Source organism: Hypomesus transpacificus, unplaced genomic scaffold (assembly GCF_021917145.1).
Source record: "Hypomesus transpacificus isolate Combined female unplaced genomic scaffold, fHypTra1 scaffold_226, whole genome shotgun sequence".
Classification (NCBI taxonomy): domain Eukaryota; kingdom Metazoa; phylum Chordata; class Actinopteri; order Osmeriformes; family Osmeridae; genus Hypomesus; species Hypomesus transpacificus.
Genome location: NW_025813761.1, coordinates 13,541 through 27,664, shown reverse-complemented (window position 1 = coordinate 27,664; position 14,124 = coordinate 13,541). Strand labels below are relative to the sequence as shown.

The 14,124-nt window shown below is 42.3% G+C and overlaps 2 protein-coding genes across 4 annotated transcripts; both read right to left on the bottom strand.

The window, feature by feature from the left end:
• Positions 1-2,313: 2,313 nt before the first annotated feature.
• ufm1 (ubiquitin-fold modifier 1) lies at positions 2,314-5,265 on the bottom strand. 2 transcript variants are annotated; one of them, XM_047014209.1, is made up of 6 exons: positions 5,187-5,265; positions 5,028-5,084; positions 4,541-4,598; positions 4,043-4,082; positions 3,317-3,349; positions 2,314-3,041 (listed from the first exon to the last, which is right to left on the bottom strand). In XM_047014209.1, coding segments are annotated over exons 1-6 (276 nt in total). In that variant the 5' UTR covers positions 5,189-5,265; the 3' UTR covers positions 2,314-2,955. The 2 variants fall into 2 exon arrangements, with proteins under 2 accessions (XP_046870165.1, XP_046870163.1); XM_047014207.1 differs by lacking the exon at positions 5,187-5,265 and having other exon boundaries at positions 5,028-5,116.
• A 1,369-nt stretch (positions 5,266-6,634) lies between these two features.
• LOC124462576 (nicotinamide N-methyltransferase-like) lies at positions 6,635-9,706 on the bottom strand. 2 transcript variants are annotated; one of them, XM_047014193.1, is made up of 5 exons: positions 9,608-9,706; positions 9,360-9,443; positions 7,849-8,038; positions 7,475-7,682; positions 6,635-7,132 (listed from the first exon to the last, which is right to left on the bottom strand). In XM_047014193.1, the coding sequence occupies exons 3-5, from the start codon at positions 8,018-8,020 to the stop codon at positions 6,706-6,708; spliced, it is 807 nt and encodes a 268-aa protein (XP_046870149.1). In that variant the 5' UTR covers positions 8,021-8,038; positions 9,360-9,443; positions 9,608-9,706; the 3' UTR covers positions 6,635-6,705. The 2 variants fall into 2 exon arrangements, with proteins under 2 accessions (XP_046870149.1, XP_046870150.1); XM_047014194.1 differs by lacking the exon at positions 9,360-9,443 and having other exon boundaries at positions 9,608-9,703.
• Positions 9,707-14,124: the final 4,418 nt, after the last annotated feature.

Here is a 14,124-nt window from a genome sequence, read left to right as displayed (position 1 = left end):
AAAAGTATTGTAAGTAATATCCATTAAAAGAGGGTGCTTGGGTGATGCATAAGAGTCTCTCACTGTAGACAAGACAGTCAATGCATTTTAAGGATATGCAACCAAATACAAAATAGGATCCCTTTATTGTATATGTAGTTGTACAAAACTAACCAATTACTTTTAGACTGCTGTGAATTAAATAGTGTATAATAGTATAATAGTGATTCCCACATGGTTTACTGTTTAAAATGTGATTTATTGACTGCTGCTTTAACCTCTGCCATCGTGTAATTGTGCTGGTACAAATAATAAACAGAAACAGAAATTATGTACCTAGACACTCAATTGACAAACAGACAATTGCCTTAGAACAAAAAAATAACTTTAACCTCCCTTTATGAGTTTGAGAGATAATAACAGTTTGTGAACAAAGAAAGACGGTTTGACCATTAGCTACATTCAGCCATTCATTGCACTACACACTTTAATCATCGTATATCAAAAGTTGTGTTGTCAACTGTCAGGAAAATAAAACTTCCATGAACCAATTTATCAGTTATCAATCTTTTGCTGACTGCCTTGTTTGCAAACAATTTTCCACTGACAGATTGCTTAAACGACAGAATGCTGACAAACTGAATTGATGATGTTTCCAATATTCAAGTAAATGCTGACACATTGACAGGTTCTGGTAATAAAGTGTACACCTTTAAAATGTGTCACAGTGTCAGCAGTGTGATTACCATTGTTGTGAACCACATAAGCAACGTAGGAATGATAAAGAATGACAAACAGGCTGACAAAGCATATTCTCTTGGGTTTTGTTTTAACTATTTGGATCAAAAAGAGGCTCAGATCAGGACAGTTATTACTTAAATATCTGTCTGAACAAAGCGCAAATAAAGGTTGATGCTTGATGCATGACAGAGTCATGGTGGTTAAGAGAAAAACAAGGTTACTTCCCTCAGTCTATATACCATTAAACTTAAAACAGTGGGCTACAAAATGTAATTAGCTAAAAATATCGCAGAACAGCCTGTTACAAAATATTTCAACCTGGAACTTTTTTTATTTTGTATATTATTGTTAATTAAATGTTAGGGCTAAGGTTAGAACAAGAATGCAAGTCACACAGGTCATGAAGGTTATCTTCAAGCTTTTGCTTTGCATCAAAACTGTCAGCAAACAGGGTGCAATGTCCCTGACCACAATAAACCAAGTGTTTAAGCGGACTCGCCCTTTTCCATTTTACGGAAAGCACATAATTTGCCAAATTGCTAAAACGTCAGAAAGAAGAAGACAAAAGAAAAAAAAGATTACTGATGATTTCAGCAACAATAATAGAAAAATGCAATCATATAAATAGCCATTAAATTGAATAGTGGAGTGATTAACACAATTTGATAATACACCTTGGCCGGGTTTCTCAGATTCATTAAGAAGCTCTTAACATTTAGTCATTTAGCAGACGCTCTTATCCAGAGCGACTTACAGGAAGTACAGGGACATTCCCACCGAGGCAAGTAGGGTGAAGTGCCTTGCCCAAGGACACAACGTCATTTGGCACGGCGGGTAATCGATCCGGCAACCTTCTGATTATTAGCCCGACTCCCTCACCACTGAGCCATCTGACTCCCTGTTCACGCTAAGAGCTTCTTAAAGAATCTGGGAAACCCGGCCCTTGTCAGTTGTCACACCATTACCCACTGTGTGTCACGACACCCTCTGATTTTTGAAAGGTAGGAACGAGGACACAAAGGCAGGTGAAGTGCAGACTTTTACTTTTAATTCGTAGGACATTTACAACATACATTGCCTCGAATAGCGATAGCATAGTACAAAGACAATTACCCACAACTGTGCCTGGTCTGAATAGGGGTTTATAAACTGTGTGTAATTGACAATGATGTGCCGTAATGAGGTGAGAGTCGGCCCGTGTTCCTCCGCCGTCCTCAGTATTCTGGGGAACTAGACCGTCTGAGGGGTGAAGAGGACGATCCGTGACAATGTGGGTTTATTTTGTTAAAAACGGTTATATTTTACTGTGCCTTTAACTCTGGTTTAAATTATGAATATAATTTGTAATGCTCTTTTCCTTAATTCCATAAATATTTGTCTTTGTTTTGTTTTAGTATATTTGTTTTTGTCCACTTCTCACTTATTTGTTCTGTATGTTGTTGACTTTTGGAAGATTATACTAAATCTTACAAACAAAAAACTCAAACAACTAAGAACACACTGAAATGCACGGAATACAAATTGGTCTGAACTGCAGTATCATTTATATTAGACAGGGAGCAGCAAACAGCCATGAGAAAGTTCATCACAATGCAGTGTTTACCATTTATTCATAATTTCTGATCCTCAAATCCAAAGTATTTGCAGACCAACAACAAGCAGACCATTTTCTAGTAAGAATCGATTCATAGTTTTCTTATCTGTCCTCAAATAAATCTTGAAATGACGGCACATAAAATGCTCTCAGCAATGAGTAAAACTGTTTTGTTGAAAATAAAGAATGATATTAGGGCAGTTTCACAGACACAGATTAACCCAATCCAAAATTGAACAAAAGCTGATCATTGTGCACTAAAGATAGGCAGGCAACTAATGACTGTTACAGGTACAAAGCACTATATGTAAAAGTCCAATTGAATGTTTCACGGTTAGATTAATTTGTTTACAAATTTGTTCCAACTTAAATACGCAAATAAAAAAAATGTTGACTTGAAGTACTCCTGTCTTCCATGAGTCTGTCCAGGTACTTATTTAAAACTAAATCAATGTGTGTGTTTGTATGTTTCCATAGTCGAGGACGGCCCTGTGATCTCCTGGTAAATACAGACACAGCTGAAAAGCCTGCATGGGTCGATGTCTCAAACACACACTAACACACATGCACACACAGACACACACATTTGTTTCCCAGGTAAACGTTGACATTGTTTTCTGGTTGGTGAGTCACTAGGATGTTCAAGGGGAAAGGTAGAGTCCTCTTCCTCCAACTCTGTCTCTTGGAATGATGCGCAATTCAGAGCCATGCTTCAAGAAGACATTTCCTAAAATAAGAAAATAAAATTAAAACTGATCAAAGAAACACATTTCAACACTAGATCACAAAATCTGAAGATGATCATTGTGCAATCTTGGTTCCTCTGTAATAATATTCCGGACATGAGAATCATGATTTAACCAAGATTGACATACAATCAAACAGACATTCACTGTGCTCAATCTCTCGTTAAGAGAGTGAATATCGTCATGACGCCCTGGTGAACGGACACACCAGCCTGCTCACGTCTCAGCCAAGGGGGACCCACAGCACAACACTCACCTGCCGTCTGTGCAGGGTTGATCCCTATCCCATCTGCAGACCGACAGGAAACACAAAAACAGGAAACATTAACACCAGCATTCACCATTTAGTCAATAAATCATAAAGAAGAAAATCATAAAAAAATCCAGCACTTTGTTCAACCAAAGAACTTATATTATATTGTATAGTGCTTCTATACTCTTTGGTTCAACTACAACCATGATCTGAGTGGATATGACGCGGGTTAACAGATGATTTTGTAGAGAACCATATTGATAACACCTTCCCATTCACTGGTATAAATGATTATGTTGTAACATAACAGTATGTGACGTGTTCCTATACATGTTGTGTGTAATTGCTGTGTAGATATTGTTATGGGTTGAAGCTGTATCAAATCAAATCAAATGTATTTGTTTAGCCCTTTTTACATGCAAGCATGTCACAGAGGGCTTCACATGGCCCATAGAACTGCCCCTCAAGCTGTAGGACAAGGTAGGCTATGTGGGAGAAGAGGATCTCCATAGGTTAGACTGTAATATCGGCCTTTAGTTTTGGCGACTCAGCCCTCAGCAACAACCTATTCCATTAAACCCTTAACCATGCCACTACACTGTGGTTCATAATATATTTCGTACCTGTATTGTTATAAAGTTATATTTACTCATTGTTAATGCACCCCAAGTCCAAACACCCTCAGGTACAGACAGTGTGAGTTAAGACGTGACCATCATTTAGTCTCACCGTTTGTGATGATGGCACTTGTCGCAGCTGGCACTTTGAACTATGGTTAGAAAAAAACAGAGCCTCCATTTTAAATGTAGATCTCACGCTTTGTCCAAGCACAGGCGTAGCATACTTCAGTCACTCACACGTCACCAACACACACACCGACACACGCAACACATTGAGGGGAAGAGGATTGAGGGCAATAGTCCTTTAGATTTTCACTCCAACCTTTATTTAATACACAAGTTAGATGGTTGATAAGCTGAATCCGTTTACAGTCCTTACAAGCTCTCCAGTTGGAGGGCCCTGCTCTACAATAACCCTGTTCTAGAATGACCCTGTTCTCGAATGGCCCTGTTCTAAAAGGACCCTGTTCTAAAAGGACCCTGTTCTAGAAGGACCCTGTTCTAGAAGGACCCTGTTCTAGAAGGACCCTGTTCTAAAAGGACCCTGTTCTAAAAGGACCCTGTTCTAGAATGGCCTATTCCTGAGAGATATTTAAAGGTGTCTTACTTCCTCTGCTGCAAACTTCAACACAGCTGTGAACGGTGTGCTGTCTGGAACACTAAGTCTGAAATATAAACAATACAGAACATATCAGCATCTATGCAATTATATAAATATGAAGACATTTATCTTTCGGTCCTTCATTACAAATCCATGCAAACTTTAAATCCAACTTCTTAAGCATTTACTGTTAATTCATTAACAGCAAAAAACTAGAAATATGAACGTTACTTGGAAAAGTTGCTATATAGAGGCTGATGTCGTGAAACATTGTTTTGTTAACGTTGACTTATGTATTAGGCTGATGCATTCAACACTGCTTGCAGCAAAACAGCTGGCACCTGTGTTGCGTGGCCACTGTGTAGCTAATATTGCGAATATTTGAGTAGCTGGCCAGACCTACAGAGCTTGCACTTTAACTGACTGTATTCTTGCAGTAAGGAAAGCAAAAATCCGAAAAGATTTATGTTTTTATCGCTTATCTGTCACTTACACTTTGTATGGTAGCCGGGGATCCGACGTCAACGTGATTTTAAACGTAACTTTAGACCTGGTGAAGAAAATCATACACACGGTTATTACATAACTGCTTTTGGCTAATAAATGTTACGAATTCAAACAAAATCATAAACCGAAAAAGGTAAAAACCCACATCTTTCATGTGAAATTGATTTGCTCAACACACTGTTTACACGGACCCGGAAGTCAAAAGGAACTTGCGAATGTACACGTCACTTGTTAGATTCGGCTTTAGCGTGTTTCTTTTTTTTCAAGGCGTATTTATTTTTTAGATATACGCTTTTGTAATTATTTATATCAGTTAAAAATAAGAAAATACGTTTAGAAATGGTTACAAAAATATATTTAGATTTAATGCAAGGCACGCAATAAATTCGAGTGACGTTACTGTAAATGACCTCATTATGCGCATCGTCCTTAACATCCGGATATTGCAAGGTCCACAAGTCGGTAGTCCACTAAATTGTCAATAGGAACCACGCCTGCGTAATTAGCCTACATGAAGCTGTCAGTGAGTGTCTGAGCATCCGACTGATTGAGGAAAACATAGGCCTACGAGCTGTATTCCTATACGTTTTTGTAATGATTTACCCATGGATTTACCTCACCTAACCATCACTCTAGTATTTTGTAAATAATAAAATGTGCAAAATATTTATTTTCAACAGTCATTATGTAACCATTTTACACGTACAAATCACTAGGCTTTTAGCTGCATTGTTCACCATGTTCAAAGCTCTTTGAACAAATTTGATTACAGTTCCGACACTGTGGTTTATGTTTGTTGTCTTGATTTCATTTGAGAATTTGTCAAATACTCTGTGTAGACAAAACACAAACATTTACATTTAGCAGACGCTCTTATCCAGAGCAACTTACAGTAAGTACAGGGACATTCCCCCCGAGGCAAGTAGGGTGAAGTGCCTTGCCCAAGGACACAACGTCATTTGGCACGGCAGGGAATCGATCCTGGAACCTTCTGATTACTAGCCCAACTCCCTCACCACTCGGCCATCTGACTCACTCACAAAACAAATGACTGAGATGTGGACACTGAATGGCCTGATGCTATGCAAAGACAAAAAGTATATGGAGCTGGAAAAAATATACAGAAAATCATACGACAAAATTAATTTAACACTAATAGTAAAACGTTTAATATATTTGGATGAGATGAAGGACATCAGTAACTGGTGCCAGTCGACAAAAAAAAAACTCACAATCATAAACGCATGTCCTCATATTTTGCTAATCAAAGAGGGTACTAGTCCCTCACTGCAAACAGACATGTAACTAAAGGAATAAAAAAAAGATTGTCTTGACAGTAGTTCTCAAAAGGTACAAAGTCAACATTTACATTTCATTTCATTAAATAGAGAAATTGTCTTACACAAGAGCTGTCAAGGAACTACAGTATACAATAGGTATAAATTGTATAATTGCCGCTAACACAGTTAATTTTTACATTTACATTTAGCAGACGCTCTTATCCAGTGCAACTTACAGTAAGTACAGGGACATTCCCCCCGAGGCAAGTAGGGTGAAATGCTTTGCCCAAGGACACAATGTCATTTTGCACGGCTGGGAATCAAACCGGCAACGTTCTGATTATTAGCCCGATTCTCTAACCACTCAGCCATCTGACTCCCTGTTCATACGTTCTTCCTGGCGATGAGGTGAAAGGAGGCCTCGTAGTCACACTTGTGGTTCTGGTCCCGGTGCTGCGCCGGCTGCAGGGTGAACTCCAGCACGGTGAGGCCCAGCTCTGACAGGGTCTCCTGGATGAACTCCTGGCTGAGACTCACACACCGGAACTTCTGCTCCCCCACCGTGTAGAAGGTCTCATCCAGGTCCCCGATCAGCACCAGGACCCCGCGGGGCCCAAGCAGGCCCACCATGGCCCCCAAAGAGCGCCGGTAGGAGTCCCGGTCCTTGCAGGCGGCCTCCAGGCACAGGGACGACACCACGCAGTCAGCCGGCTCCACCGTCACCGGAGCAAACGGGTTCTCCAGACAGATGTCACATTTCAGGACCTGTTTGACCCTCTGACGAATGGTCTCCGACACGACAGCAGGCGTCCTGGGGAGGAGGGTGGAGTGTGTGATAAGCACCGGAGACATGAACAGTTTGAAGATTTGTAGGATAACGGATCGTACACTACGGCTAATTTGAGAGACAGACTTGACTCATTAGGATTTATATGCTGCTACCACAATGTATATTGTCTTTGGTATTGTCTCTGTATTTGTACAGTAATCTGCTTCCGGGGTGAACCAAGGCATAGGTCGATTCTTTTCCAAGATGGTTTGAGTGATTGGTAAGTTTGTTATTCCTTTCTGCAATGAGTTCTGTGAGCAACGGCGTATATACAGGAAGGTGATGTTTATATTTCACATGTCTGGCGAGAGTGATGCGCCCTACCGTTTCCCCTCCAGGTCGCAAACAAACTGGATGTGGGCGTTCCAGTCAAAGCAGCCATCCTTGGCTGTCAGCCACCTCTCGATCTCCTCCCGGTTGCTGTCCACGTAGTCGGACACCACGATCTCCTCAAAGTACTCACACGCACTGATCAGAGTGTGGATGGTCGGGCCCGTGCCAACCTCGATCAGACGTTGGCCCCTGAACTTCCCTGAAAACCAGCCGTCGAAGACGGAGACGAGGAGAACAGGGTGAGAGAATGATCCAGAAGTCATATCATTCACAAGGTTTTTTACACATGGAACCGTTATATTTCGTCTGTTGTTTCATAGTTTTATACAGCAGGCGGTTTGTCTGTGATACAACTGATGAATTACCGGTTGAAAAGGTCTTGCTAAGCTGACACAGCACGAATGTCACAAACCGGCTGTTGTCCTTTTGCCCTGAGGTCTCAGCGAACTGGTAACAGTACCCAAGGTAAGTCTTGGGGTCAAATTTTGTCTGGTACAGTTCCAGGTCAGATTCACCGTTGGGTACGGACTCCCCCATACTGCTGGAACGGTCAGACTGGGGGTTCACAAAGAAGCAGCCCAAGGGAAAAACAGAGATACATTGACTATTTGATTGGTAACTTAAAAAGTACTCTGCAGTATGTGTGCATGTATGTGTTAGAGAGAGAGAGAGAGAGAGAGAGAGAGAGAGAGAGAGAGAGAGAGAGAGAGAGAGAGAGAGAGAGAGAGAGAGAGAGAGAGAGAGAGAGAGAGAGAGAGATTCTATATTCACAGCACAGCCTGGAATAGACCACTGTAGCTTGATTGACAGGTTGAATGGGCGGCAAGTAGTTGGCTTTCTTCCCATGTCAGAAATCTAAAATAAGATCTAAGAGGGATCCCATAGAGGCTGGCCAGATAAGACTCCTGTGGTTAGAGGCCAGTGGGCTAGAGGAAGGAACTGCAGAGACTGGTGGCCTATGAATGCATGGAAAGAGATAACCCAACTGAGCCCATTTATATTCTGTGTTCCTTTGAATGAATAATATTTGACCATTCATTTGTATTCAAAGAGTAACACGGGCTAGGGCAGGTGTCAAATGCTGAATGTGTGTGTGAGAGACATTAGCCCACTGAGCCACACAGGAGTGGATGAAGCCAGGTGTGGCAAGAGACAAGGTTACAAAGGCTTCAAGACTGAGCACTGAACACAAGTAAAGCATGTCTGACATACACATGACTGATTGAGGTGGAACATGTTGGCAATATGTGCAATCAATCAAGTCAGTGAGGAGATTCCCTGCATTTGAATCTCAAAGTTTATTGCCATCTGGTGGGTAGTGCAGGCAAGTGCGGACGGCTCACTCTAAAGCAGTGTTTCTCAACTGGTGGGTCGCAACCAAAGAGTTGTGCTTGGGCTCCGTCAAAATATCAGAATTGACCGAACTTCCGATGGTGGGCTATTATTTTGAAAGTTGCACATCTTACCACCGGCATTGTACAGCACAATGTCAAAGTATGCAGGTTGCAGGGCTCATAAGTATCACGCATTCACCGTCAGACTCACGCATTTCAACCAGTTCACACGCTCACACGCCACACCCTGTATTCCTCACGCTGAGAAGTAAGGGATAGCTTGTCCCGCTTTATAGAATGAATGGACGAGGCGCAGGCATACGGAGGTACGTTTTCTACCGGCCGACATATAGGCCGACAGTGTAGGTCTACCTGTAAAATGGGCTATAGAAATTAGGCCACATTTAATTTAGTTTCACTGCCGTTACAGTAGTTCTTCACTTTTAACCTCTGGTGGCCCTAGTCAGAGCAAATGTTCACAACAACTACGCGGACTGGAGAAAAAACAGTTTGACCAAGCCCAATCAAGACTAATTACTCACGTGAAAAAACACAGGATGCTCAGTCGATATCGGAACAGACCACTCGAGTGTAACTGCCGCTCTGCGTTAGACCGCTGTGTACAACTGTTCAGAAAGTTTGGAAAGGGCAGATGGTACGAGTAGGGGTGTGTATTTTGGATATAGATAGCCACACAGATACAGTCTATTTTAGTCACCAGCAACATTAGATACACGGCTCAAGTAAGAATATAAACACATATTAACTAACATGCAAAATAATGTCTTACCAATCTGTATCCTGAACAATCGATTTTTTGACTGACAACCTGTGCGTATTCAGGGTAAAAGCAGTAAAAAACGGTTCAGTGTGTACTGTTAATATGCTTTACTGGTTTGTCAGACATGTTGACAATACAAACACATGCAAGTTGGGTTCCACTTTGTGTGAAGGTGTAAATAGTATAAAAGCAGTATGATCCAGTTTAATGAACTGAGTTACCTTAAACAGTGTTCTAGAGATTGGGGTTGTGTGTACCTGCCTGCCTCTGTCTGTGCAGAGGTCAGAGGTCAGAGGGTAGGGCATCAGGGGAATTGGTAACAAGAAGGGAAGGAGATGGAGGGAAGGATGGAAGGTGAGCGGTAGTGAAGTTCTGATAAACTTCCCAGCATCTCTCCTGGTCTGTTGTGATCAGATGTCCAGGCCTGCTGAGAAGGACACCTTAGTCATTAACCAACACTGGCCTCCTCTCATTTAGCCAGCGTCTGCATCCACATGCTCCGCTCCTCAGAGTTTATGGCTGTGTGTAGAGGATCAGAGGGAAGGCAACAGGGTCCCCCTTACTGAAACTCCATGCAAGAAGTAATTACGTAGAAATGTGTTTCTGGAACAATTGCTATGACATGATAACTATATATTTTACACTTTTCTGCCCTTCAAAAAAAAAAGAGTCGATCTGCCTAAGAAAATATTTCTAAACAGTTCACCATTGGCAAGGAGTCTTTCAAAAAGGAATTCTCATAAATCTAATGAAATGTTTTAAAAATTAATTGTCATAAATCTTTTGAAATGTTACCTTTTCCAGCATTCCCCTCCTGGTCCAGCATTCCCTGTGTGCTGTAGCTGCTCTTGACCACTAGATGGCAGTCGTGTTACCCTAATTAATTTGTCACAGTTATCTACTTTCTTATTGAGCTCTAGTGGAGCGTTTCTCATTATTAAACATAGTCCTTATAGAAACATGACACCACTGTGTCATGACTTTCCTTGGCTTCGCTATCTGCCCATCCACGTTTCTATAGTTACGGAGGCGCCGTGGATGGGCTGCGTAACACATCTACACACGTCTGAGAGAAAGAAAGATGGCTGTCACCCGTCATTGTGTTTTCGTTCTTTTGATGTGAGACAAAGGATGAGAAGGAACTCTGATAGGAGAGCCTCCGTCTGTACTGTGCGGTGTCGCAGTCTGCGCGACTCCAATTAGGCTGCTCTCTGCTACGAAGCCTTAGCTACACGACAAAGGGAATGAAGCTCTCTGCAATGGATCTTAACAAGACGAGTTCCACAAGTTTTGCACCACTAGTAAACAACTCTGGGGGGTTTAAGGGTTTAAGGGCAAATTGTGCTTTCAAAAAGATTGATGCCTTCGAAGTGTTTGTGTGTCTGCAAAGAAGAGAACGACACAAAACAAATGTTTACGACTCTAAATAAATTAAACTAATTTCACAATACACCGACCAAATACAATACAATTCCACTCAGCAAAACTAAGATAAAATAACAGAACCCAACTGAACTAAAACAAATGACAACAGGACACACCGACCTAAACACTACACAATACAGTTAGCCTTCTCATCAAAGTGTATGGGACCCAGGTAATAGTGTGTCATGTCAGCTTATTCCTCATGCTTCCCAACAAGTCTGATAAACAGTGTGACCCAGGAGAACAGGGATCAGGTCAGGAGGTCAAGGGGTCAAGAGTTTAGAGCTGATGGTGTTGGTGGTTTTGGGGTGTGTTTGTGTTGGGGGTTGGGGATGCACTTGGGAGTCTCAAGTACATTCCATCTCTATGGTAACAGAGATTCTAAGGAAAAGTGAGGTTGATGTGTGTGTGTGCGTGTGTGCGTGCGTGCGTGCGTGCGTGCGTGCGTGCGTGTGTGTGTGTGTGTGTGTGTGAGAGAGAGAACTTTGATCACAACTTTGAAACCATCGACTTTGGAGTCAGTAACATCCAGCGTTGGCCTGAGGAGAAGATGCAAGCGCACAAAAATCAAAGTGGTGAACCATGTATTAATCCGAGACTCTTTTGTCTCAGATTTTGCTCTGGTAAGTCAAGGAAAGACAGACTTCACCAGCACCATTATGCCTTTACTGTTATTCACAACAGCTATGTATGTTCAACCCAAATTACAGGCAAAACCCATCCATATTATTGTCACCTGCCACATGATTTAATAGGTAAAACCCCCAGTAGCAGTTGCCTATTGTAAAAAGAAAAAAAAAACTCAGAGTTTCACCAGACTGCAAACGTTTACGTTTAAACAACGTTCGCCGCCGTGAACTCAGGCAGTCATTGTGTGTTTGATTACAGAGCAGGAGGACCTCAGACATGTTTGTGTTGGGAGAGGTGGACACTTCCTGTTTCTGAAAGGCAGTTTTCTGGGGCTGCTAGCATGGGAACGAGGACAAAACAGATGTGAGAGAAAGAGGACCTGTAGTCAAAGGGGGTTCCCGCCGACAGTTCTCTCTCCCAGTAATTGCTAGTTGGGACTACACCCGAACACGTTTTGCATAGTCATCCAGCTGCTCTCACGTCCAGAGCTCCCTGCACACACAGTCACTTGAATTGAATTATTCAATTTGCTGCCTCTTTTATCCAAAGCAACGTTCGACACTGTGCCCTGCTAATAGGAAGAGAACGGGGCTTTGGAGAGCGAGAGAATGAAAGAACGACAAGTGATAAGCTTCTGTTCACTGACACAAACTTCCACACATGCACATACGTCACACACATATTTACCCTGTACCCTACATGTACCCTACATGTATAACATACCTACTGTATTTAACACTCACATGTAACGTACATGTGTTTCCTGGATAGTTAACATGCATCCAGGGGTGAGAAGGGCCTGAGTTCTTCCAGAGATCACTCTTAAGGTATTCCTAAACTAAGAAAACATTAGCTTGTTAACCATCACTAAAGGCTTAGTGATGTGTGGGAGTAAGACCAAGCAGGATATAGGTCTTTACACCTGAGTGAACAGTGTTAGACATTAACAAAACTGGAAAAACGTTTGACTCCCCAGTATGATCGTGTATGTGGATCGCTGAGGGCAGGACTTGGTGGGAAACCAACAAGGGGAGTGAAGGATGAGGCTTAAGAACACAGGTGTTCTGGTCTCTCATTGAGTAATGAGGGCTCTGGTCCCTCTCTCTTTTCTTCCCTGCTCTCTCCTTCCACAACTCTGACTCCGTCTCACTGCGATGCAAACCACCGCACATCCGACCTCTAACCCTCCTCGACCTCTAACTAGACCTGCGTCCAAGTAAATCATTACAACTGCGCGGCAAGACGTTGTAATGTCCACCCGTGTCAATCAATGGGAATATTTGCATTTCTCAGCCAAACAAAATGTGAACTCACAATCATGAACAGCGAGACACTATATAATGTGAAGGACAGAGCAGCTGGAAGTCAGTGTTCCCATGTCTGGGGAGATGACAGGGCAAGAGGACCCCTGTAATCACAGCACAGGCTGGAGCCGTGGCTTGGCAGGAGGGAGGTAGGCCTCTGGAACTCTCACACTCAGTCCACTCAGTCCACTCAGACACGGGGGTCACCCTCTCCTCTCCCCCTGTCCTGTTCTCTCTTCTCCTCTCCTTTCAGTGTCTCTTCTCCTCCTTTGTTCTCTCTTTTCCTCGGCTCTCTCTTTTCCTCTGCTCTGTCCTCTCTCCCTCTCATCTCCTCTAGTCTCTATTCTCCTCTCCTCCTTCATTTCTCGCTCTTGTCACTCTTCCTATCCCTCTCACTTGTTTCACACTGGCTTTTGGTCTATCTCAACCTGTGTCATTTTCTCTTTCTCCCTCTCTGTCTCTCTCTCTCTTCTCTCTCTTTCTCTCTCTCTCTTTCTCTCTGTCTTTCTCTCTCTCTCTCTCGCTTTCTCTCCTCCTCTCTCACCTTAACCTGTCTACTTTCAGTAGAGCAGAGTAAGATCATCAATGCATCTAAGAACATCCCTGATATATCTCTGAGTAATGTATTTCATTAGGTGTCTGTGTATCACTGGTTCATAGAACAGGTAACACTGGAGGGAGCCAGACACCACATGACAATGATGAATCGTCATTCTGTAAAACTGTATATTGGCTTTGGGTGATATGATTAACTCAATGGCAGGTGGCTCCTGATTCATATTTGAAATCCAGATTTACAACCGTTCTTTTCCCGTATTAAATGGTTAGGCTATGTTTAAATGTTATTGGAGGCTGTGTATAGTTTTCTGTGATAAATAGCTGGCAATGAAATTGACCATTTGCAAACAACTCCAGCACATGATTAAGGGAAATATCAAATTTAATGAGGATTATAGGATGTAAGTCATTTTAAATTCGAAGAACTAAACCACTGCATTTTGGAGTCTCCGCCCTTAAAAGGACTGCTAACTCATGCGTCCAATCACAATCTTTCCGGAGTGTATAGACTGGTGTAACATCCAATCGGCTGTCAAAGTGGGCGGGCATGCTTTCCACACCCCGCGCAGGTCCTCAAGTGCCCCAAGTTAAAACTCCGCTCGCGCAAAT